General features: G+C 42.7%; 1 protein-coding gene and 2 long non-coding RNA genes across 4 annotated transcripts in view; 1 reads left to right on the top strand and 2 right to left on the bottom strand.

The window, feature by feature from the left end:
- Rasa2 (RAS p21 protein activator 2) overlaps positions 1-24,254 on the top strand; it is a 57,870-nt gene that overhangs the window by 23,236 nt on the left and 10,380 nt on the right. For both annotated transcript variants that reach the window (XM_048334922.1, XM_048334921.1), the window contains exons 5-15: positions 1,303-1,379; positions 3,505-3,588; positions 5,504-5,576; positions 8,778-8,854; positions 9,689-9,790; positions 12,321-12,477; positions 12,751-12,899; positions 13,758-13,872; positions 14,184-14,258; positions 15,462-15,585; positions 19,505-19,611. In XM_048334922.1, the coding sequence (XP_048190879.1) occupies positions 1,303-1,379; positions 3,505-3,588; positions 5,504-5,576; positions 8,778-8,854; positions 9,689-9,790; positions 12,321-12,477; positions 12,751-12,899; positions 13,758-13,872; positions 14,184-14,258; positions 15,462-15,585; positions 19,505-19,611 (1,140 nt within the window). The remainder of the gene's footprint in view (positions 1-1,302; positions 1,380-3,504; positions 3,589-5,503; positions 5,577-8,777; positions 8,855-9,688; positions 9,791-12,320; positions 12,478-12,750; positions 12,900-13,757; positions 13,873-14,183; positions 14,259-15,461; positions 15,586-19,504; positions 19,612-24,254) is intronic.
- On the bottom strand, positions 1,465-2,386 carry LOC125342635. Its single transcript, XR_007209253.1, has 2 exons — positions 2,188-2,386; positions 1,465-1,735 (listed from the first exon to the last, which is right to left on the bottom strand). It is a non-coding gene; the product is annotated as an uncharacterized LOC125342635 (long non-coding RNA).
- LOC125342634 lies at positions 10,407-22,516 on the bottom strand. Its single transcript, XR_007209252.1, has 3 exons — positions 22,506-22,516; positions 10,864-10,914; positions 10,407-10,640 (listed from the first exon to the last, which is right to left on the bottom strand). It is a non-coding gene; the product is annotated as an uncharacterized LOC125342634 (long non-coding RNA).

Here is a 24,254-nt window from a genome sequence, read left to right as displayed (position 1 = left end):
AGCACCACTTTTTTTTTTTTCATTTGTTTGTTTGGTAGAAATGGTATTTTTATCCAATAGTGTTGGGGCAAATGGACCTAGCACCATTGCTTAACCAGTTAGAATTGCTTCATCACAGGTGGAAGGAAAGCAGTAGCAAGCTCTAGATGCTCACTGTTCCTAAGCCTTTATTTCTTGAAAAGGCGACAGTTTGAATTTGTTCAATTTAAAAAATTTTTTTTTCTGTCCTGGGCTTTGGACGCAGGGCCTGAGCACTGTCCCTGGCTTTCTTTTGCTCAAGGCTAGTGCTCTGCCACTTGAGCCACAGCGCCACTTCTGGCTTTGTCTGTTTCTGTGGTGCTGAGGAATCGAACCCAGGGCTTCATGCATGCTAGGCAAGAACTCCACCACTAAGCCGTCTTCCCAGCCCTTAACTTTTTTAAAAATTAAATATTTTTTCCATTTCCTTGAGCCCATTTTGATATTACTTAATATGATCAGTGCATTGTGCCTTTGTTTTCCTCTTCTTAAATAATATTTTAATGTTTTTTTCTTTTAATTTTATTTATTTTTTGTTGATGGTACCAAGGAATAGAACCAGGGCCTCATGCATGCTAGGCAAGCACTGTACCACTAAGCCACATTCCCAGGCCAAACTTAACTGTTTCTTAAACTATTTATTAATACTTACATAAGAAAATATTTTATTTCATTGTTTCCCCCATGTTCTTGACCATATGTTTAGTCTATGTTCTCCCAGGTAGATTGTGGGCTTCCTATAAATAGTGATCCTATCTTACACATACCCAGATTTCTGCCCACTCCCACAAGAACTACCAAAACATTGTATATGTCTCATAAATCTTCCATTAGCTGCTAAAAGTGGATAACAAGTTGAGTCTTACTGGCTTTCAGTTAGTTTTCTTTTGAATTGTTTGGATTTCTCTATTTTAGTGACACTGCCGCTGTTCTTATTGCTGATGTATCTTTTCTGATAAAACACCTTACATTTTAGAATTTAATTTTATTTAAAATTTTCCTAAAACACAAGTTCTTATTTTTCTTCTTTATGATAATTGAGATACTCACTGAGCAGGGCATAAAATTCTTAAATTTAAATATGTTTGATAACAAGCACAAGCTATTTGCTTTCAGAACTTTGATCTAGGTTCTTGATTTTAGTCACTTGACAAGTACTTAGTGTAGGCAAAGCCGTGTTGCTAGTGGTCAGTAGATAAATATAGGTAATATTTTTAAAAGAGCATCATTTAATGTTTTGTTGGCAAAATAGACTACTGAGTATGTAACTTTTTTTTGTTATAGGGTAAAGTTCACCTTGAATTAAAACTGAATGAACTGATAACAGAGAATGGAACTGTGTGCCAGCAGCTTGTTGTACAGTAAGCATTATTTCTTTTACCAAAATCAACTGGAAATAACTCTCCATTTTGTGTTCTTAAGACAACTTCATATTTAAAAATTTTCTTAAACATTTCAAAAATGCAACTGATGTCATTCCTTTACTAAATTGATAACCTAGTTCATTTTTCTCATCTAGTTTATGTAGGTTATGATTCATTCATTGATTAAACCAAATTTTATTGAATGTGGGTGTTCTCTCTCTCTCTCTCTCTCTCTCTCTTACTCCTACTCCTTAATATATATTGATACATTAAGGAACTCCCAACAGCCTTAGTTTTTTCCCAGATAGCCATAATTACCACTGAGAGCCACTGGCACCAGGTGTATAACTGAACTTTTTTTTTTTTTTTTTTTTTGCCAGTCCTGGGCCTTGGACTCAGGGCCTGAACACTGTCCCTGGCTTCCTTTTGCTCAAGGCTAGCACTCTGCCACTTGAGCCACAGCACCGCTTCTGGCCGTTTTCTGTATATGTGGTGCTGGGGAATCGAACCTAGGGCCTCGTGTATCCGAGGCAGGCACTCTTGCCGCTAGGCTATATCCCCAGCCCCATAACTGAACTTTTGTTTTGTTTTTTTTTTTTTTTTGGCCAGTCCTGGGCCTTGGACTCAGGGCCCGAGCACCGTCCCTGGCTTCTTCCCGCTCAAGGCTAGCACTCTGCCACTTGAGCCACAGCGCCGCTTCTGGCCGTTTTCTGTATATGTGGTGCTGGGGAATCGAACCTAGGGCCTCGTGTATCCGAGGCAGGCACTCTTGCCACTAGGCTATATCCCCAGCCCATAACTGAACTTTTGGTTGTCATAACTGTCCAGGTTCTCCCCCATAGTTTTAACAAATGTTTAATACCACTTACTATGTTTTGCATATCTAGACCTTCATTGCTCAGTGTCTGACTACTCATTGTTTTCTCTGTCACTTCTGTTTGAATTTTGGTGCCCATTTAAATAGTAATGAGTCAGAATATCATTTCTCTCTTAACATTGGCAGTATCCCATTTCATCCTCATGTGACCTTTTGGATTTGTGTATTTCTCTAAAGATGAATCTAGACAATACTTTTCAGCACTACTGAGGTTTGAAGACCTTTAGACTACTGAAGACCTTAGACATTGAATTAATTAGCTCAGTAGTAATTAGTGAAAATTGGAAGAGTGTGTCATCAAGTCATGTTCTACTCTGCAAAACCTAGGGACTATAAAGCATGAGGTGGCTGCGGTGGTTTGTATAGTCTAGAATATTTTCCACAGAATAATGCAGGAACTGTTGCTGAGACCCAGAATAAAAGGCTGCAGCGTTATGTGAGACTTGCCCTACATTTATGAATCAGATTTGGAGTGGCAACCGCAATTGTTTCCTTGTATGTCATTCATGCTGTCGCAGAGGATACGATGCCGTTAAGCTGCCTTGGTTTGTAGTTTCTCGTTGAGGGTTGCACCGCTCTCTTTTCCTTTTTAGAAGCCACAACAGTTTTGATGTATTATCAAACCACAAAATGTACCTTCTTGGGTGTTTAGTAGGAGGAAATGTGTTAACATTATTTGGTAGTCTTGGTACTGTTGGTGGAACTCCAGCTTAGGCTTCTTTTGAAAGTATAATATAAATGAACAAATGCATGCATACATCTGTTTGGGGTAGCTGGCACCTAGGCACACAAATGCACACCTGCAGAAACAGTTTGAAGCCCTTTGAACATATTAATTTGAGTTTAAAGTTAATGTTTTAGAATGGAGAATGTAGCTCAGTGGAAGAATACCTGCCTGGCAGGTGCAAAGCCCTGGGTTTAACCCCCTAGCCCTGCGAGGAAGAAAAACCTCTTCCCTCTGTCTCTTCTCTCCCCTTTCTCTCTTTATTCTCTCACCCTCTCCCATCTTTCCCCTCCCTCCCCTCTCTCCCTCTTGAGAGAAATGAAACCCACCAAACGTTTTTAAAGTGGGAGAGGGGAGAACAGTAGCCCCATGGTGATGGTCAGTCTGTTCAGTGTGCATTCTGTCCATATGCAGAACTGAAACGGCCTCATATTACAAATGTATCGTAACTAACGAAAGGGAAGAAAGGCTCTTTAGTTGAACTTGATTCTCCTATGCCACTCTCCCCTCCTCTCCCTCAGCATCAAGGCCTGCCACGGGTTGCCGCTCATAAACGGACAGAGCTGTGATCCTTACGCCACGGTGTCTCTAGTGGGTCCCTCCAGGTAATGCTGCTAGAACTGCTACTGCATCTTACAGTCCACAGTTGGATTTAAAACTGGAAATGGAAGGTTCTTAGAACGCTAGGCGGCTGGCACAAAGTAATGAATGCCTTGAAAGCAACAAATCTTTAGTACACTCTGTTACACAAGCAAGTAGCCACTTTCTACTTCAACAGAAGAAGTGGGGTGTTGTTACACAGAACAAAATGAGTGTCATTTCTATCTGCTCTATACAGTTAGGTTACGAGACTATCCTCAGTCCTGTGTTCTTACAACATAAAACATAAATGTGGACTTCTTCACTCTTGAGCATTCCTACTTTGAAATGTCCAGGTAGAATCTCATTCTGATAGATGCCAACTCAACAATGAAGACAAATCTCTATAATGCCATCTGGAAAACAGCTCAGAACTGTACATGAGATCTGTGTTCTACAGGGAGAATTCCAGTATGTAGGCATACTGCTGAATTAGCATTGATCTAAATGGCTTATGCTAATTTATGAAGAAACTTAACAGCACTTTGTGATACTTCATAATATAATTTGGTTTCTTTAAGGGACTATTTGTCTTCAGGCTTTGAAGGTTTAGTTAGTATCAGGAAGCAAAATCCACAATATCTACCATATACACACATACACAAGTAGACATACCACTTCTCACCATCCCTAAGAACTCTTATTATTTTTTCAATCACTAAGTTACTTTGTTTGTTTTTTGTTGTTGTTGTTGTTTTTCGTTGTTTTGCCCATCCTAGGGCTTGAACTCTGGGCCTGAGCACTGTCCCTGAGCTTCTTTCACTCAGGGCTCTACAACTTGAGCTACAATGCCACTTCCCGCTTTTTTGAGTAGCTTATTGTAGATGAGTCTCACTGACTTCCTCCCCAGGCTGGCTTTGAACCACGATCCTCAGATCTCTGCCTCCGAGTACTTAGGATTATAGGCATAAGCTACTAGCACCCAGCTTTTTTGCAGGGGTGAAGGGTACACTAACTTACTTTGAAAAATGTGTTTATCTATAGAGGATGGGAATGTGGTAGAGTGCTTGCCTAGCATGCATGAAGCCCTGGGTTCGATTTCTCAGCACCACATAGAACAGAAAAAACCGGAAGTGACACACGTGGTAGAGTGCTAACCTTGAGCACAGAGAAGCTCAGGGACAGTGCACAGGCCCTAAGTTCAAGCCCCAGGACTGGCAGAAAAAAAGGGGGGGGGGTTCTATGTCTAAAGTACTGAAGGCCATATCATGTCTAATACCATGTATGCTCAACTAATGGCATAATGATTTCATTATTACAAAAGATTTTAAATTTAAAAGCAGATGATTACATTTAACACGAAATGCTATTTTATACCAGCTGAGCATGGTTGTTTGTTTTGAGTTTGTGGGAGTTTGTTTTCTGTTTTTCTGTTTGTGGTGGTAGGGAAGGAACCCAGACCTTTGCTCATCTAGGTAACCTGTGATATCTCCCTTGCCTGCGAAGTTATTTTTCAAGTCCCTATTGAAGCTGAAACCTAGGAAGTAAATGAGTTAAGAATGCCTTTTATGTCCATTGGGTAATTTTCCACATAAACATAAGGACACTATAAAGCTCATTGCCTTGTGTATTACCATTACTTATTCTGAGTTGCTTATATAATAGAATGTGTTTTAAAGCCCTTAAGACAGGTTGGCAGTTGGTCTCATAGAACCATTGGGAGAATAATAAAATTTTGACATATACAGATATACCAGCTTGATAGGATATTCTTAGAAGTTGGGGATGCCTTGGGTTTTTTTCCAAGTAATATCTAAAACTACTCTTCCTTCAATCATCACAATGCTTAAACAGAGGTCAGGTTCCCTGGTTGGAAATAGCATGTTTTATAATTGTGTGCTATTAAGTTCTACAAGGTAAAACTCTACCACATTGGAACAGGAATGACCAAAAGAAGACAAAAGTAAAGAAGAAAACAAGCAATCCGCAGTTTAATGAAATCTTTTATTTTGAGGTAATTTCTTCTATATATATATAAATGTTTACAATGATTATGTAATAGTGAATTCTAGTTGTTTTATTTCTCCAAACCATGATCATAGTAATCATTCTGTCAACTAAATATTTCTTTCCAGAAGGCACGAGAAGCATGGTGTAGTGCACATACAGCTTATAAAGGTTGGATTGATCTGGAAGCTGGGAACGCTAGGGCCACCCTGAGCAGTCATTCCCACGATCCGTCTCTCCCCTCCCTACCCTACGCCCAGCCACCGCAGGGCTCCCGCTGCACTCCGTGGAAACTTGCTAGGGAGAGAAGTCTCGGTTGGGGCAAGTCTGAGGCCCAGTCCCAGTTGACTTGAATGAACCACTAAATGTGAGATTGAAGTTTCCCACTTTATATGGGTAGATTTTGCAAGGGAACACAGTAATAGCCCCGTTTCTTAGGCTCCCAAACGTGTGAGAACCCTTTGAGAGTACAAAACACTATATGCTTAGAGCCTTACTGCTAAGTTCTTTTTGGTCTAACTCCCTCTGCCTTTTTTTTTGGGGGGGGGGCAGTCCTAAGGGGTGAACTCTGGGCCTGGCCGATCTTCCTGAGGTTCTTTTACTCAAGACAAGCGCTCTACCACTTAGGTCACAGCTCCACTTCTGGCTTTTTTGAGTAGTTCGTTGGAGTCTGAGTTTCCTGCTTGGGCTGGCTTGGAACCAAGATCCTCAGGTCTCAGCCTCCTGAGTGGCTAGGGTGACAGGCGTGAAGCCACTGGTGCCCAGCAAGTGCTTATTTTCAAGCTCTTCAGCTGCCTCAAAGTTGTCCCCAAAATGGTGCTTTCGAGTCTTTTACTTTAGAGCATTTATTAAATCCTTCAAGACTGTATACTATGGGAACCGGTGACAGTTTATATTAACAGGTAAAGAAAAGGTTTGAAAAAGAAAGGAGTTACCTTTTATGCTTTTTCTTCATGCATTTCTCTTGTTCTTCAGCATAGAAAGCACACTAGGTTACCTCTACAGTCACCGCTGACTACTGTACTTCAGTAAAGGAGTGCAGGCTGAAGAAGATGCCAGAAGTGAAATAGGAAACTGGGGGGGCGGGGGGCAGCAAGGGAGAAAAAGGAAAAAAAAAAGTACCAAAGTGAGGCTTTTGCATTTCCTGACTGAGGCCTGCCTACATGAGGTTGTTCTACACCATTACCTCTCACCTGGAGAAAACAAGGCAGCAGTTTAAAGAGCTACTGACCCAAGGCAGTCATGCTTCCTGCTGAGACACATACTTTTTTTTTTGCCAGTCCGGAGGCTTGAACTCAGGGCCTGAGACACAGCACGACTTCTGGCTTTTTCTGTATATGTGGTACTGAGGAATCGAGCCCAGGGCTTCATGCATGCTAGGCGAGCACTCGACCACTAAGCCACATTCCCAGGCCCATGGTCCACATACTTTTAAACCTCAGATAAGGTGGAATCTGTTAGGTTTTGTCGGGCTTTGTAACAAGGAGATGGCTTTTTGAAAATCCAGGCCTGACCTGCTTGTTTCCAAAGGAGCCTGTTAGACCTTAAAACATTTATTCAGTAGGCCATTTGTTGTTCTGGTTGGGAAGATAGAGTTCACTGCAGCCAGAGCAAGAGCTAGAAAGCCCACACACGCATCTGTAGACATGGCAGTAAAGTGCCCTAGGTACTAGAGCTGAGGCGCTTAGGGAAGAGCTTGCAGGAAACTAGACTTTTTTTCCTTTGCCAGTCCTGGGGCTTGAACTCAGGGCCTGGGCACTGTCCTTGCTCAAGGCTAGCACTCTACCACTTGTGCCACAGCACTACTGGCCTTTTCTGTGTATGTAGTACTGAGGAATCAGAACCCAGGACTTCATGCGTGCAGGGCAAGCACTCTACCACTAAGCCACATTCCCAGCCCCTCACACCTTTCTTTATGCCATTCACTACGTTAAAAATTTCATCTGGCTTCTTTTTACACCTAGTATAGTCAACATTTGTGGGTGAACTTATCATCAGGTTGAAGTTTAAAAAGTTAAATGTTCACCACATATATCACTTTTGTGCTTACTAGGCAGGCACAGTAACACCGCAGCCCCAGCCCTTGTTTAAATTCTTTTTCTTGGTAGTGGTGGTCATGATAACCTTGCTACACCCTACACCGGGCAGCTCCAACTTGTTTTTTAGAACAAACTGAAAGATAGCCCTGGAGAATATCTGTTTTTGTAGGTTCTGAGGGGAAGAACAAAAACAAAACCAAAAAAGCCAGAGCAGCAGACATTTGCCAGGATAATCCCCAGGTAAACCTAGCAAGAAATGTTCTAGGAAAGGAGCCTAGAATATTTGATTCGGTTAGAGGAAGAAACTGAGGGTGATAAGAAGTAAGACTTGATCATCAGATTTAGCAGTGTAGAGAGAGATTTTAGGTGATCTACACAGAAAGCAGCCATCTAGAAGGAATTAGCGCCCTGAGTGGGCGGCCAGGAAGTGGAGGCTGCGGGAAGAATTACGATTTTAAGATATTTGTCTGAAGCAAAAGAAGAGAGAGAGAGAGGAGGACCATAATTTAAGGGGAGGATTTTTTCTTAGATTTGAATGAGGTGAACAGGCTGGTAAAGAAAGCTGTAATTAAAATAGATTGAATGCTTGCTGCATGTTTATTACATACCCCCTGTGGGCGGTTAATCTTGGAGGAAGAGGAGAACCATCTCATCCCCTGCTTAAGAAGAGGTTGAGGCAGCTCAGGAGCTCACTGTGAGCAGGCAGTGTGTTGGGGGGGGTGGGGGGGGGCGTTCCTGTCAGTAGCTCTGATGTTTTCAGCAAACATGGGGAGGAAACGGAAGTAGTATTGGTGTCTTGGGAAATGCGGCTCAGGCAACTTGACTGAAATGCAGTGTTTTTAAGTCTAACTGTGAGCGGCCAGCAGAGCGCCTGGTGTCGCCAGCTGCCAAGGGGACAGGGATAGCAATGGATCCGCAGCCCGGATGCTTTTAAAGTCGTTTCACATCACCTTTTTGTTTTATTTTGTTTTGTTTTCTGATCTTCCTGCCACCTTTGAGATAGCATTTTTCTTTCTTTTTTTTTTTTTTTTGCCTACTCTTAGGTTAAATATTACGGCAGCACTTTCCTATATTTATGTGTGTAATCGAATATTTTAGGAATGCTCATTTTTACATTCATGTTGGAAAAAATTCCTTAAAAATTGTTTGCTAAACTATTTTGTTTCTAGGTTACCCGATCCAGTAGTTACACCAGAAAGTCTCAATTCCAGGTAGAAGAGGAGGACATTGAAAAGCTAGAAATCAGGTGTGTCCCTTGGGGTATTATGAAACAGCGGAACATGCGTTTAATTTAAAACCTTGATTTCTGTGCACAAGTAGTCATGGTTCATCTTGTAAAAAGCAGCCTCATTTTTACCTTTTCTGTTGTATATTTAATTTTTCCTTGTTTCCTAAATGTCTGGATCATAGTATAATGAACAGAAAAACAATGACCTCTAAGCCAATTTAGAAATAACTTTTCTATTCTCCTTAACATATCTGCTGACTATCAGAAATTTCAGTGAGGTAAGAAGATAATTCAACAGGATGCATGCGTTTGAAGTTTGTGATAACTTCCAGGCCTTAAGTATCTATGCTGTTCGGGAAAGGAAAGTTTTGCAAATGCATGTGTAGGTGTGGTGTTCACAGTGTGTTCATCTAAAGGGTCTGTTAATCATGTGCTTGGGGTGGTCAGGTGACCTGCTTTTGAAAATCCCCTGTGCTTATATGCTAATTGATTATAATCAACAGAGCAACTGTAGTTTTGTTGGTTTAATTTATCAATTTCAACACAATAACTCGGTTATCCTTATTGCTGCAGATGAGGGAAAAAAAAGCCTAGACTTCACACTAAGAAACTTAAATGCCTTCCTTTATTAGAATTGATGCTTTTTTATTTTAAATTAAAGGCTACCAATAGTATTTTGATTCCTTAGTCTGGGAAGTGAGGTATATGAAAGTGCTAACATCTCTTGCTTTGAAGCATGTAAAATTAATTTTGTAATCAAAAGTATTTTGAAGCTATTTGTTAGTGTACTTTCTCTCTCTCAAATACTGTTTACAAAAAGAAAAGAGAATAAAACCAGTTTTCACTTTTCAGAATTGACTTGTGGAATAATGGCAATCTGGTCCAAGATGTTTTCCTGGGTGAGATTAAGGTTCCTGTGAATGTGTTAAGAAATGATTCTTTTCATCAAGCCTGGTAAGAAGAAATAGCATTCTAGTGAACTTCATAATTTAATTCTCTTTAATGCAGTGTATATGCAAATAAGTGCTTACCATGAATATGTTTTAAATTTGCTGAGGAATAAGCCAAAGTCACTGACATTTAACTGACTTGGTATGAACTCATTATTACAAAAAGAAAAGAACTGAATTGTCGAGGAATAATTTTCTATTTAAAAATGAGATCTTAAACCCAAGAAATGGACACATTATATGAGTCACTCCTGTGAAAAATAGGGTTCACACCTCAGCATCTCAGTTCAGAAAGAGCCTTTATTTTTAGTCCTAGGAGCTATGGATATTTGAAAGCAAAAGATTTATCATGGAGCTCACTGGTTGCTGGGAAGTAGATCGTAATTTTCCCTTAGCACACATCATTGCAATGCACTGCAGATTTTCTATGTACCTAGGGGTCTTGTTGACCTGATTCACTTTTCAGGCGCTCCGAGGGTGCAGGAATAGCTCTACTTTTTGTCTTTTTTTTTTTGGTGCCAGTCCTGGGGCTTGATCTCGGGTTCTGGGCAGTGTCCCTGAGCTTTTGTACTCAAGGCTAGCCCTCTACCGCTTGAGTCGTAGCTCCACTTCTGGCATAATCATGTCCTCTTCTACCTTCCATAAAATAGCCACACATTTAGAAATGAAATTTTCTCAGCTCAGTTTGTAAGTCTTTAAATGTATATGGCATGCCACTCAGTGCGGAAGAGAAAATGAGTTGTTGTACCTTTCAGGACCCTCAAAGTGAATTTGAAATGTGTCACATAGGCTGTGTTATACATAAGACTGTTTCTAGACCCTTTTTATTCAAATTTGGTGCAACTGCCCTGCTACTTTTTTTTTTTTTTTTTTGCCAGTCCTGGGCCTTGGACTCAGGGTCTGAGCACTGTCCCTGGCTTCTTTTTGCTCAAGGCTAGCACTCTGCCACTTGAGCCACAGCGCCACTTCTGGCCGTTTTCTATATATGTGGTACTGGGGAATTGAACCCAGGGCTTCATTTATACGGGGAAAGCACTCTTGTCATTGGGCCATATTCCCAGCCCCATGCCCTGCTACTTTTGACAGGACTAAGGAACATGCATTATCAGCATGAATGTTACCAAGTAACTTGTCAAAAGTGTAAGTGCTAAAATGTATGCAGCATCAGATGGAAACGTGTACTAATTCATGTGTGCTAACATGAATAAAGGGGGTAAAATAAAAAATAAGTCAGAAATAAAAACTCTGCCTCCTGTAGTTGTAGAGCTGTAGCATCCCCTTGTGGGACTGATGACAACTGCAGGAACACTCCAGAGCTTTGGTGTTTGTGTAGCTCTGACATGGTGTTAACCATGTGCACAATTCTGTGCACTTTACTTGTGTAACTTCTGTAGCATTCCTGTAAGAACTAAAGGGAGTGATACATTTGGGAGAGTCTGATGATTTTTAAAGTGATAGATGAAATTATAAGATATCTGAAAAAATGTTTTACAATAATATAGGAGTTACTCGGGCTGCTGAAACAAGGCTAGTTTGGACTGATAATTGTTGGAGTTAAGTGAAATACTGAGGAGGGTTCAGTACCTTATTCTGCTTTTATATGTACTTTAAATTTTCATCATGATTTAAATATTAGGCTTATGGCTTTGGTCCTACAAACATCTTGATTTCTTTGTTTTTTCTTTTTCCCCCCAGTCCTGGCACTTGAACTCAGGGCCTGAGCACTGTCCCTGGATTCTTTTTGCTCAAGGCTAGCACTCTACCACTTGAGCCACAGCGCCACTTCTGGCTTTTTCTGTACATGTGGTGCTGAGGAATCGAACCCAGCGCTTCATGCATACTGGGCATCTTGATTTCTAAACATTTCTTTCCTTAGATATTTCAAGGTACCTCTAGTTTTTCATAATACATACTTGAAAAAATGCTTGACAATCTGGTTTTTGCATCACATTACAGTACAGTTAATCTTTTGTTTTATGCTTGTCCTGGGGCTTGAACTCAGGGCCTGGGTGCTGTCCTTGAGCTTTTGTGCTCAAGGCTGGCACTCAGCTGCTTGAGCCCACAGGTCCACTTTCGGCTTTTTGGTAGTTTATTGGAGATAAGACTCTCGTCCCATGGACTTTTAAGGCTTTTAAGGACTGTTAAGGCTGGTTTCAAACGACAATCCTCAAATTGTGGCTGAGGCCTCCTGAGCGGCTAGAATTACAGGAGTGAGCTGCTGCCACTTGACCAGTTTCTTTTTTTTGGCCATTCCTGGGGTTTGGGACTCAAGGCCTGAGCGCTGTCCCTGGCTTCTTTTGGCTCCAGGCTAGCACTCTGCCACTTGAGCCACAGTGCCCCGTCTGGCTTTTTCTATATCTGTGGTGCTGAGGAATCGAACCCAGGGCTTCATGTATACGAGGCAAGCGCTCTGCTACCACTAGGCCATATTCCCAGCCCTGACCAGTTTCTTTTTAAATAACTTCTTTAGTCACTTCTTCTACTTGCTGGGTACTCTCTGCCATCATGTGGAAATTGGTTCTGTTTTTACGTAGGTACTTGCTACAACCTAGAGACAATGGCAACAAGTCCTCTAAAAGTGATGACCTGGGATCTCTTCGATTAAACATATGCTATACAGAAGATTATGTGCTCCCTTCAGAGTACTATGGTCCTTTAAAAACCTTGCTGCTAAAATCACCAGACATTCAGGTACTTTAAAACTTCTTTAATGTGAAAAGATTAATGATTCGGTAACTGATGAAGAAGATTTTAGAGCATCCAATCTCACTTTTTCTAAGCCTAGTACTGATTGAATTGTGTCCGCCAGACTTTATCTCTAATAGGAATTTAAAAGACAAAATACTGTTTCATATAATAGTCATAGTTGATAAGCATACTTGGATTGCTTTTGCATATTAGTGATTGAACATTTAATCAAGTTTCTTTGATTCTGTACTTGTTTTCTCCTTTTCTGTATTTTAGCCAATATCTGCCTCGGCTGCTTACATTTTGGGTGAAATATGTCGAGATAAAAATGATGCCGTTTTGCCCCTTGTACGATTGCTGCTGCACCATGATAAACTTGTTCCTTTTGTCACTGCAGTGGCTGAATTAGACTTGAAGGATACCCAGTAAGCATTGTATTTCATTAAGTGTTAACTGTGTTGTCAGAAATGGAGCTTGGTTTTACAACTTGTTTTCTAGTCTGAGTTCTGTTGTGTCAACCACCTTACTGTGCAGTAGGCTACTATAAAGTACTGCTTAGCAAACAGCAAAAGACAGGACCTTTTTTTCCCCCTAATACTCCCCTTTATTTTCGTCAAAATACACCAAGCTATTTATCATAAAATGGAACGTAGCTTTTCTGTGATAAGCTTTTCTACGCGGCGTGAACTCAAGGCCTGGGCGCTGTCCCTGAGCTTTTTCCTCAAGACCAGCCCTCTGCCACTTTGAACCACAGATCCACTTCTGGTCTTCCGATGGTTCATTGGAGGTGAGGGACCCACACGCTTTTCTGGTCGAGGCTGGCTCCAGACTGCTGCAGTCCTCAGATCTCGGCCACCTGAGTAGCCAGGCTGACACGTCCCAGCCACCAGCGCCCGGCTAGGATCACTATTTTATTATTCAAATTATCAGTTCTATGAACCTGGCACACAGAGAGCAATGGCTAAAATAAACATTAGTTTCATATCTGACCCTCTGAAAATAATACCCACTTGGTGTCTGAAAGTACACGGTTTGTTGTTTTTGTTTTTGTTTGAAGACAGGGTCATGAACTTGAGGCTCCTGCCTCAGCCTCTCAGGTGTGTGCCCCGACACCCTGCCCAAAATACACTTGCACCCGTTTTCAGAAAGTAATTTTGGTAGGTCGTTTCTAATGTGACGGTAAAAATGACTAAAACAGCCTGGCCAAAGCCAAAGAAGTCCTGTGACTCGTCCATTTTATTTTCTCCTGCACTTGCCCTCATCAGTTTCCGTTTCTGTTTCAGGGATGCAAACACCATTTTTAGAGGAAATTCTCTGGCCACCCGATGTCTGGATGAGATGATGAAAGTGGTGGGTGGTCACTACTTGAAAGTGACCTTGAAGTCTATTCTAGACGAGGTACCGGACGCTTGGGAGTCTGTGGACGTCTTGTAGTCTCGCTTTCCAGGGGTGATGTGCTGACAGCAAACGTCTCCATTCGTGTGTTAGCAAAACAGTTTCTGTCTTAGAGTTTTAAGGATATGAGAAATCGTTTTTGGCATGTTCTTTATAAATTCATATATATATATTATATATATATACTATACATACTACCTGCGGCCAGGGATTTATAAACTTTGGTAGTAAAGTTTTCATTATTATAATTAACATCTCAGAGAGATAGGAGTTGTTTTCATTTTATCCTTAAATGAAATGCATGTGTTTTCCAGATATGTGAATCCTCAAAATCCTGTGAAATTGATCCCATTAAATTAAAGGAGGGAGATAACGTAGAAAATAACAAGGTATGTTCCTGTTAGAACTGCAGTAAAATCAGCCCTGCTGCCGTCTGGGTCTCTGTTCACACTACCCACGCTGCTGTTAGGGGAGCACTCTGAGCCTTCCCTCGTCCAGCTTGTCCTCGCAATGTTATGTCCTAAAGTGGTTTCACTTCTTTTTAAAAAAGCTTTCGGGCTGGGAATATGGCTTAGTGGCAAGAGTGCTTGCCTCTTACACATGAAGCTCTTGGTTCGATTCCCCAGCACCACATATATGGACAACGGCCAGAAGGGGCGCTGTGGCTCAGGTGGCAGAGTGCTAGCCTTGAGCGGGAAGAAGCCAGGGACAGTGCTCAGGCCCTGAGTCCAAGGCCCAGGACTGGCCAAAAAGATAAAAAAAAGCTTTCTTGTAGTACTGGGGATTGAACCTCAGGACTTACACTTGCTTGTGCTCTGCCACTTGAGCTGTGGCCCCAGTACTTTTCTTTTTCTTATTGTCAAAGTGATGTACAGAGAGGTTACAGTTTCATACGTTGGGCCTTGGGTACATTTCTTGTACTGTTTGTTACCTCCTCCCTCATTCCTTCCTTCCCCTTTCCCTCTTCCCCCATGAGTTTTTCAGTTGGTTTACACCAAATGGTTTTGCGCCCCAGTACTTTTCTTTCCCTTCCTCCTTTCTTCCTTTCTCTCTCTTTTTTTTTTTTTTTAAGATATCTCATTAATTTTTCCCAGACTGGCCTCAAACCACAACCTTTTTGCCTCTGCCTCCCAAGTAGCCAGGAGTATAGGCCTATACCACTACCCCTGACCTGTTTGGGTTCTTGGCTGTAGTAATAATAGTGGATTTGGGTTATATCTAGTCCGAGCCTTTAACTGTCCCTCTGAGCATGCTACATGGCATAGCGGTTTGCTCTGTCAGTACTTGTAGTTGTCTCTAGGGGAAACCTTAGGGCAACATGGTACTAATCACAATGTCCTGACCTCCATGTCTGAGTCATTTCCCTCTCCATCACGTATCCTCTGTGGCTCCTGATGAAGGTGGTTGTTCATGTATTCTCCTAAATCTGAATGTAATCACGTTAGAAGAGAGTGGTAACTGCTGCGGAACAAATGAGTTTGGAGACGGAAAGCAGGGTTGCAGCTCCTGACAGTAACTTTCTAATCTTCATAAAGGCTGTTGAAGGTGTGTAGGAGTTGGGATGTTAATATTTGCCTCTTGAAATCCTTCAGGAGAATCTGCGCTACTATGTGGACAAGTTGTTCAGCACAATTGTGAAGTCGAGCATGAGCTGCCCCACGGTAATGTGCGACATCTTCTACTCTCTGAGGCAGATGGCCGCACAGAGGTTTCCTAGTAAGTGCCTCGCTCTTCACTTTCTCTACGGTGCGGGGATCCATTGTGTGTTTGGCTTATATGAAATGCTTCTATAAAGAAGCATGGAGTATTCTAAAAGTTTACCAAAATGGTATTAGCTTTTTCTTAAGGCGTCATGCCAGATCCTTTAGATTATTAAATACAATTTGTTAAATGCCTTCATTAATTGCGCCAACTATTTTCTCCAGGTGCATATATCCCAGTCCTGTTAATGTCTAGTTCCGTGCGGTTGCTTAGACTTGGTAGCTTGAGAAGGCCAGGGTCTGGTGAGATGTCTTAATCAGATAGTCTCAGTACAGCACACAGGATTCTGAGGGGAAGCTCACAGGCTGCTTTAATGCTGCAAAATCAGCTGTCACTACCACACTTGCTCTTAATGTTAATGTATCTCTCGTAGGTAAATAAGCATGCTGTAGGTGTCTTTCCAAATCCTTGTCTGACGGAGGGGAGGGGAGGGAAGGGTAGGGTAAAGCAGCTACTTAAATGATTAGTCTTAGTTGGCTGTCAGAAACGCTGTTTATTTTGGTAGCCACTTTTTCTCTATATGTGGTGCTGAGGAATTGAACCCAGGGCTTCATGTATACGAGGCGAGCACTCTACCACTAGGCTATATCCCCAGCCCTATTGGTAGCCATCTGAAGAGATTTTTCTGTATTACTATGTTCTTCTAAATGTGTGCTTTTATCTGTTCCTCTGCTCAACTTACTCAGTGTAAACTTATAAATTGAGAGCTAGATACTTTGGATTAGTTATAGTAAAGATTTATAAGCATTTAACTACCAGTAACTATCAAATATAGTCTTTATGTCAGGAATAAAGCAGAGGTATTGTAGAAAAAGGACATGCTGACTAAATCCTGTTTGTTTGTTTGTTTTTTTTTTGGCCAGTCCTGGGCCTTGGACTCAGGGCCTGAGCACTGTCCCTGGCTTCTTCCCGCTCAAGGCTAGCACTCTGCCACTTGAGCCACAGCGCCACTTCTGGCCGTTTTCTGTATATGTGGTGCTGGGGAATCGAACCTAGGGCCTCGTGTATCCGAGGCAGGCACTCTTGCCGCTAGGCTATATCCCCAGCCCTAAATCCTGTTTTTAACTAGTGAGTTGGACCACGATAACTGCGTCAACTATGTAGTGTATAGACAGGGGCTTCTCTCGCCTGGCCATCCTCAGCACTGCTCCACTGCCGCTCCCCTTAGTTGTGTAATGAAACTGAGTGGGCTGAGTGGGCTGAGTGGTCGAATACCTGCCTAGCACGTGCTGTGTCATCATCGTCATCATCATCGTCATGTAGTTGTGTGGAGTTTATAGTTGCGTTAAGTCCGATTATGAGTACACTGCCGCTTAGTCAGTATCACCCGTCCCTTTCTTCTCCACCATTTCCCCCTCAAACTCCAGTTTTAAATGAAGGAGGGAGGGGAGGAAAGGGGTAGAGAGAGGAAGGATAAGGGGGGAAGGGTAAAGGAGAGAAGAGAAGAAAGAGGGGAAGGAAAGGCATAAATAAAATTTAAAGTGGGCTAGGAATGTGGATGAGTGGTAGAGTGCTTGCCTTGTATGCATGAAGCCCTGGGTTCGATTCCTCAGCACCACATATATAGAAAAAGCTGGAAGTGGCGCTGTGGCTCAAGTGGTAGAATGCTTGAGCCAAAAAAAAAAAAACACACTCAGGGACAGTGCCCAGGCCCTGAGACAGGCAAAAAAAAAAAAAAAAAAAAAAAATCTAAAGTAGAAAGAGATTAAGTTTACCAAGGTCAGCTGGAAGGTCAAGGTAAGCTGGATCTCAGACCCTGGCCTCTTCCCAAGCACAAGTACATATCACTGTCCTCAGTACTGCCCGGTGATCTTGGCCTTAGATATACTTAAACTGTGTAATTCTTCTTTCTATAAATGACCTAACACATAAGTTCAGCTATATCTCCTTAACTATCTTTTTGTTAGCTTCACCTTTAGATCCTCAGTAAACCATTGATAATTTTATTGCCATAAATTATTTTCATAGGTTCTCATTTTTCTTATTACCATGGGAGTATGAAGGCAGCAGACAGGAAGCAAGCATTATAAAGAATAACAAATACAAGTAGACGCATGTGTCTCACGGCTGTAATCCTAGCTGCTCAGGAGGCTGAGATCTGGGGATCACTGTTCAAAGCCAGCCCAAGCAGAAAAAGTCTTCATGAGACCCTGAACTCCAATTAACCGTTCGAAAACAGGAACTGGCACTGTGGAGCAAGTGGTAGACCACTAGCCTTGAGCACAAAGCAGTTCAGGGACAGCACCCAGTCCCCGAGTTCTATCTAGCCCCACAACCGACAGAAAAAAAAAAGAATAACAAATAACTTTGTTGGTGGATAACTATTGGATGACTGGCAGGCTAGGCATTGGTGGATTAACTCCTTTAATCCTAGCTACTCAGGAGAATGAGATCTGAGGATCTGGGTTTGAAACCAGTCTTGGAAAAACAAAGTCCCAGAGACTATATTTGTAGTTTACCAGCAAAAAAGCTAGACTGGAGATATGGCTCAAGTGGTAGAGTGCCAGCTCTGAGCAAAGTTAAAATGCAAAGGAAACCCAGAGTTCCTTTTTCTTACCACTGGCTTCTCTGCCATCTAATTCTGGTTGAACGCTCACTCTAGTCTGCAGCAGCTGCTGTGGGTGTGGGATCAGAGTCGTGTAGCCTTCAGTTCATACATATTTTGTGTGAAATGTTGAGAGCTTTGTAAAAGGAGATGTGTTTACCCAATTGCTTTTATTGTATAGCACATTAGCTGTTTTGTTGTTGTTGTTGTTGCTGTGACCAAGCCTGAAACCATTTAAAAAGAGGGAAGACTGACTTTGCTTCATGGTTTGGGAAGTTCAAGCTAAGGTCTGCTAGGTCCATTGCTTTGGCCCTGAGGCAAGGGAAAATGTAATGGTGGGAGCATGAGCCCTGAGGCTGCTAAGCTAACAGCAGCCTAGGACGGGAGAAGAGAGACAGGAAGGGCCCAGAGACACAATAGCCCTTCAGCCTGCTTCTCCCACGGCCTCCACCACCCACAGACTCACCACCTGCCAGTAGATTCACATTGTGAATTCATAAGTGCATTGATTAGGTGACAGTCCTCATATGCTAGTGTCTGTGACAGTGCCCTACAGTTTCTAACTTACCTAGGCCATGAAGTTGACAGCCACAACAACCATCACACAAAGCTTTGATATCGCCAAGACCTTTAGGGGGGAATTGAAAAAGGAACCTAAGACCAAAGGCGACCTTACTGTGTCCTGTTGTAAAGGATTCCATGTTGCTACTAGGTAGTGCTAGATAGTGCTCTCGTGGTAGTGGTGGTGATTTCCAGAGTCTCTTGTAAGGTGAGGTAAGATGAGATATTTTCCAAATGAAGGTATTTCTGAAAGCCTACCAGCTTTCCCTTTCTTTCTTTCTCTCTCTCTCTCTCTCTCTCTCTCTCTCTCTCTCTCTCTTTTTTGTTAGTGGTGGTGGTAGTGGTGGTCGTGGGGCTTGAACTCGGGACCAGGGCGCTGTCCCTAAGCTCTTCATCTCAAGGCTAGCGCTCTACCACTTTGAGCCACAGCACCACTTCCAGTTTTCTGGTGGCTCATTGGATATGAGAGTCTCATGGCCTTTCCTGCCTGGGCCGGCTTTGAACCACAATCCTCAACTCTCAGCCTCTTGAGCAGCTAGGATTACAGGTGTGAGCCACTGGGCACCTGGCTGTTTCTTCTGTTTTTCAGGGGTATTTTTAGTTACAGCATTTTTTTTCTTTTAATTTAGCCATAAACATTACTGTCACTTCATCAACTCAATCCTTATTAGACAAATTATATGACTCTCCTGCTTGGTTTACATGTTTCTTTGGTATTTTTTTACTTTGTCATCTTTGTGCATGACATTTCACCATTTTTTTCTGCAGATGACCCTCATGTTCAGTATTCTGCCGTGAGCAGCTTTGTATTTCTGCGTTTCTTTGCTGTAGCCGTAGTGTCACCTCATACTTTTCATTTGCGACCTCACCATCCAGTAAGTGTTTGTTCTTCTCAAAGCTTTATTCCATTCTTAGTTTTAGTAGAATGAAGAAAAGATAAAGTCAGCCAATTTTATTTGGTTATGTTTTCTTGTAACTGACATTTGAGTTTACTTGACATTTTCCTTGATTGCATCAGCCTTCACCTAGGACTGAGATTCTGTTTGTTGTTAAGAGAGAGCTCACAGGTATGAGAAGATGTTGATAGGGTTGACATCTGGTGATGGGCACAAAAGAGCTTGGTCATCTTTTCCCTCCACTGTTAGGTTTGTAAGCCTCTATAGTGTACAAGGGGTTTTTGTGATTGGTTGATTTTGTTTTTGTTTAGTTAGAGGTTTGTGGTAGTGGTAGTATTTAGCAGAGCCTACTTGCCTGGTTTATTAAGATTGTTTATTTTGTGACTCTTAAAAATCTCAGAAATTTCCTCTGGTTGTGTGTGTGTGTGTGTGTGTGTGTGTTGTGGGGCTTGAACACAGGGCGTGGGCAGCTTCCCTTGGCTTTTCTTCTCAAGGCTAGTGCTCTACCACTTTGAGCCACAGTGCCACTTCCCGTTGTCTCGTGGTTCGTTGGAGATAAGAGTCTCATGGACTTTCCTGCCCAGGTTGGCTTGGAACCTTGATCCTTGGATCTCAGCCTCCTGAGTAGCTAGGATTACAGGCGTGAGCCACCAGCCCCTAGATAATCTTTTGGTTTTGAAGTCTAATTTAGTGACCTAAATCTAAATCTCCACTGTATATGTTTACATGCTTATCTCTTTTTTTTTTTTTTTTTTTTTGGCCAGTCGTGGGCCTTGGACTCAGGGCCTGAGCACTGTCCCTGGCTTCTTTTTGCTCAAGGCTAGCACTCTGCCACTTGAGCCACAGCGCCGCTTCTGGCTGTTTTTCTGTATATGTGGTGCTGGGGAATCGAACCTAGGGCCTCGTGTATCCGAGGCAGGCACTCTTGCCACTAGGCTATATCCCCAGCCCACATGCTTATCTCTTGATAGTTCAAATTATTTTTGTTACTTTCACATTTTATAGTAATGCTTTCTTTTTTTTTTTTTTGGCCAGTCCTGGGCCTTGGACTCAGGGCCTGAGCACTGTCCCTGGCTTCTTCCCGCTCAAGGCTAGCACTCTGCCACCTGAGCCACAGCGCCACTTCTGGCCGTTTTCCATATATGTGGTGCTGGGGAATCGAACCGAGAGCTTCATGTGTAGGAGGCAAGCGCTCTTGCCACTAGGCCATATTCCCAGCCCCTATAGTCATGCTTTCTTTCAGTTGATGATTGCTTTAACAAAACATGAGGCACCACTTTTTTAGTTTTTCTTTGTTCTGGGCCTGCCCTACTATATATATGTTTAACTCACTGAGTCTTCCTGGTAACTGTAGGAGCAAATCCTCCTGTCACCCCGTATACAGGTAAGGACATTGCAATACAGTAACTTCCAAGCTCACAAAGCTAGGCCATCACAATCCTACTCCACTTGAACAGGATGAAAGTGAGATTCTAACCCGGTCATCTTCAGATCCTATGAGCTTAAACCCTGGCCCTCCAACCCCTTACGCAGACAGACACCAAGGAGCCAGCCCTACGCCAGAGGCCGCTTAGCACTGGCCTGCCAGCGGTGTGGCGCCTGCTTAGGACACGGCTGCTCCATTGTGTCATGGCCTGCGGGGGGACGTGCTGGCTTCTGAGCGCCCACCCCAGCGGACAGCCGCCGCACGCACGCGCAGAACCTCCTACGCGGAGCAGCCGCCGCACGCTCGCGCAGAACCTCCTACGCAGAGCAGCAACACACTCTCTTCCAGAGGACAGATGTTCTCTGTAGCCACAACAGTGGTGTCCTGTTGTTCACAGCCTGGCGGTTCCATTACGGTGTTAACTACAGCCGTCCAGACCTTGGGCCGGGGAAAGCTTGGTAACAGTAATTTGTACATAAACAGAACTCCCACTTCCAAACTCATGACCCTGCCTTGTAGGCACATTTGGAATTCCTTATTCCTGTAACAGATGTTGAAATTAATTCATTCTCTAACTGCAAACTATGTTAGCTCTCAATTCTCTAATTTTGTTATTTGCTTTTGTTTCATTCTGGGCGTCTATTTTCCTTTTTTATTCCTCTTTGTGTAGGTGTCTGTCCCTGGTGGGTCTCAAGCCAGAGTCTACTTTTTAAAGAATCTTTGAGGTAGCTGTAGAAATGAGGGGCATACCTAAGGCACGTGTGTATTTGTGTGGATGCAAAGCTAGCGCTTGCTTAACATCCAGTGAGCGGTACAGGGAGGTCCTGCCCGGGAGCCTGGAGCACAGATCGGTCCCACTGACCCGGGAGCCGTGACTGCCCGGCCCCGTGCTGAAGGTCACGGGGGTCAGGAAGTGATCTGAGTCGAGTTGCTGCTTTGAACCGAGTGAACTTTTTCCCTGCTGCAGAAAGACACAAGCAGACCCAAGCGTCTCAGTGTGTCACACGTGGGACACACGTAAATGACTTCTCTTTTTAGATTCCAATTCTCAAGTAAGGGTTATACAAACATTGGCATGGTCGACCACCGTTTAGGAGTTTCACCTTGGGAAATAAAAGATCAGACCATCTCTTCTCAATGATCCTCTCGTCAATGGGCTCCTTCAAGCCCCAGCCAGCGCAAGCCACGTGTAACCTGTCAGTTTGGGCCTGCGCCTCTGCTGTGGGGGCTAAGCAGTCTATAGCTGTCTGCGGTGGCATTTTTGTATTATGATCTCTGTAAAAATCTCTGCATAGGGCTGGGAATGCGGCTTAGCTGTGGAGTGTTTGCCTAGCATGCATGAAGCCCAGGGTTTGGCTCCTCAGCACCACATACACAGAAAAAGCCGGAATTGGTGCTGTGGCTCAAGTGGTAGAGCGCTAGCCTTGAACACAAGAAGCTCTGGGACAGTGACCAGGCCCTGAGTTCAAGCCCCAGGACTGGCCAAAACAAAATCCCTGCGTGTGGAACTGTCAGCACCTTAAGAGCAAGGCTGGATCTTTGTCGGATAGTGTGTCCTAAGCCATGGTACAGTTTCCAGGCAGGGACTGCTCACAAAGAGTTAGAGAAATGGAGGATGGTAATCTCGAGAAAGAACTCAAATGATAGGCTTTGTGCATGATCTAGATTAATGGAGAAGAGACTAGCAAAAGGGAAAGATTAAAGAGAGGGGGCTTACTGTTACCAGACTGATGTCCTGGAGAAGTCAGAAAGAATATCTTTAAAAGAAAAAGTAATGAACCAGTTACTCCTTTGAACGATTATGATCCCTGTGAAATTGTTTTTTATAGACCAAAGACAGTCAACCAACAGCAATTTTATATGCCTCAACACTTTAAATTCAACACTTCAGTTGAATTTAAATATATATATATATATATATATGTATGTATATGGCATTTAGTGGCATGCCAGTGCTGGGCTGTGTACTATGTAAGTGACAAATAATGAAGGTTTGGTCATCTGTGTGTTGGCAGGCATCTGGGAAATAGTAGGATGAAGGGGAAATTGTAATAGAATTTATATAGAGAGTACACCAGGGAATCAGCAGCAATTACACACCAGTAATAAGACACTAAATTTAAAACCAAATTTGAGTGACGTCTCAGTGAAATTCAATTCAGATTATACATGTAGTGCCTTTACAAGAATGTCATTTTCTTCAAAGGCAAAGAATTGTAGGGACCTTTTATAGATACCATGAAATTGTGGATATTTCGGGTTTTTTTCTTGTTTTTTTTTCCAGAGCTAAGGAGCGAACCCGGGGCCTTGCACTTGCCGGGCAGGTGCTCTTCCGCTGAGTTAAATCTCCAGCCCACAATTGTGGATATTTCAGTGAAAATATTTTCTGAATAACCATAATTGAGGTGTATATATATATATATATTTTTTGGCCAGTCCTGGGCCTTGGACTCAGGGCCTGAGCACTGTCCCTGGCTTCCTTTTGCTCAAGGCTAGCACTCTGCCACTTGAGCCACAGCGCCACTTCTGGCCATTTTCTGTATATGTGGTGCTGGGGAATCGAATCCAGGGCCTCATGTATACGAAGCAAGCTCTCTTGCCACTAGGCCATATCCCCAGCCCCTGAGGTGTATATTTTTTAAGTCCATCGTAGATATTGAGTCCCAGATAGTTCTTCTCCAAATGGCTTCACAGCCCTTGCCTCTCCATGTTTACTGGATACTGACAACTCAGAACTAAAATTTTCTGTCTCCAAATTTTTCTGGGTACTTTTTTCTTTCTTTCTTGATATAAGGTGTCTTTAAGTAGCCAGTATTTGTCCCCGCTTATATAGCCCAGACCTCAAATTCACACTTTTTGCCTCACTTTCCTGAGTGCCGGGATTGTAGGCATGTACCACCATGTCCAACTTCTGAGTGTCCATCCTGGTTTTAAGTAAGAGAAAGGACTCATGAAGAGAAGACCATTCTTGTAAATTTCATTTGCAATTGACTTCTTTCAGATTACATAAGCATGAAAAATTCCTTGTGCGATAGACTCATAGTTACCCTCTGGTAAGATCCTAGGTGAACAGGATAATTTCTTGTCTCTCTGTCTGAATTGAGGGATTTTTTTTCTCATATTAAAAACAACTGGCCACAGAAGGCACATAAAGTATGCTTATAAGTGTATTGAGCTGATATTTCAGTTATAAGCT

Source organism: Perognathus longimembris, chromosome 26 (assembly GCF_023159225.1).
Source record: "Perognathus longimembris pacificus isolate PPM17 chromosome 26, ASM2315922v1, whole genome shotgun sequence".
Lineage (NCBI taxonomy): Eukaryota > Metazoa > Chordata > Mammalia > Rodentia > Heteromyidae > Perognathus > Perognathus longimembris.
This window is presented reverse-complemented; position numbering and strand designations above follow the sequence as displayed.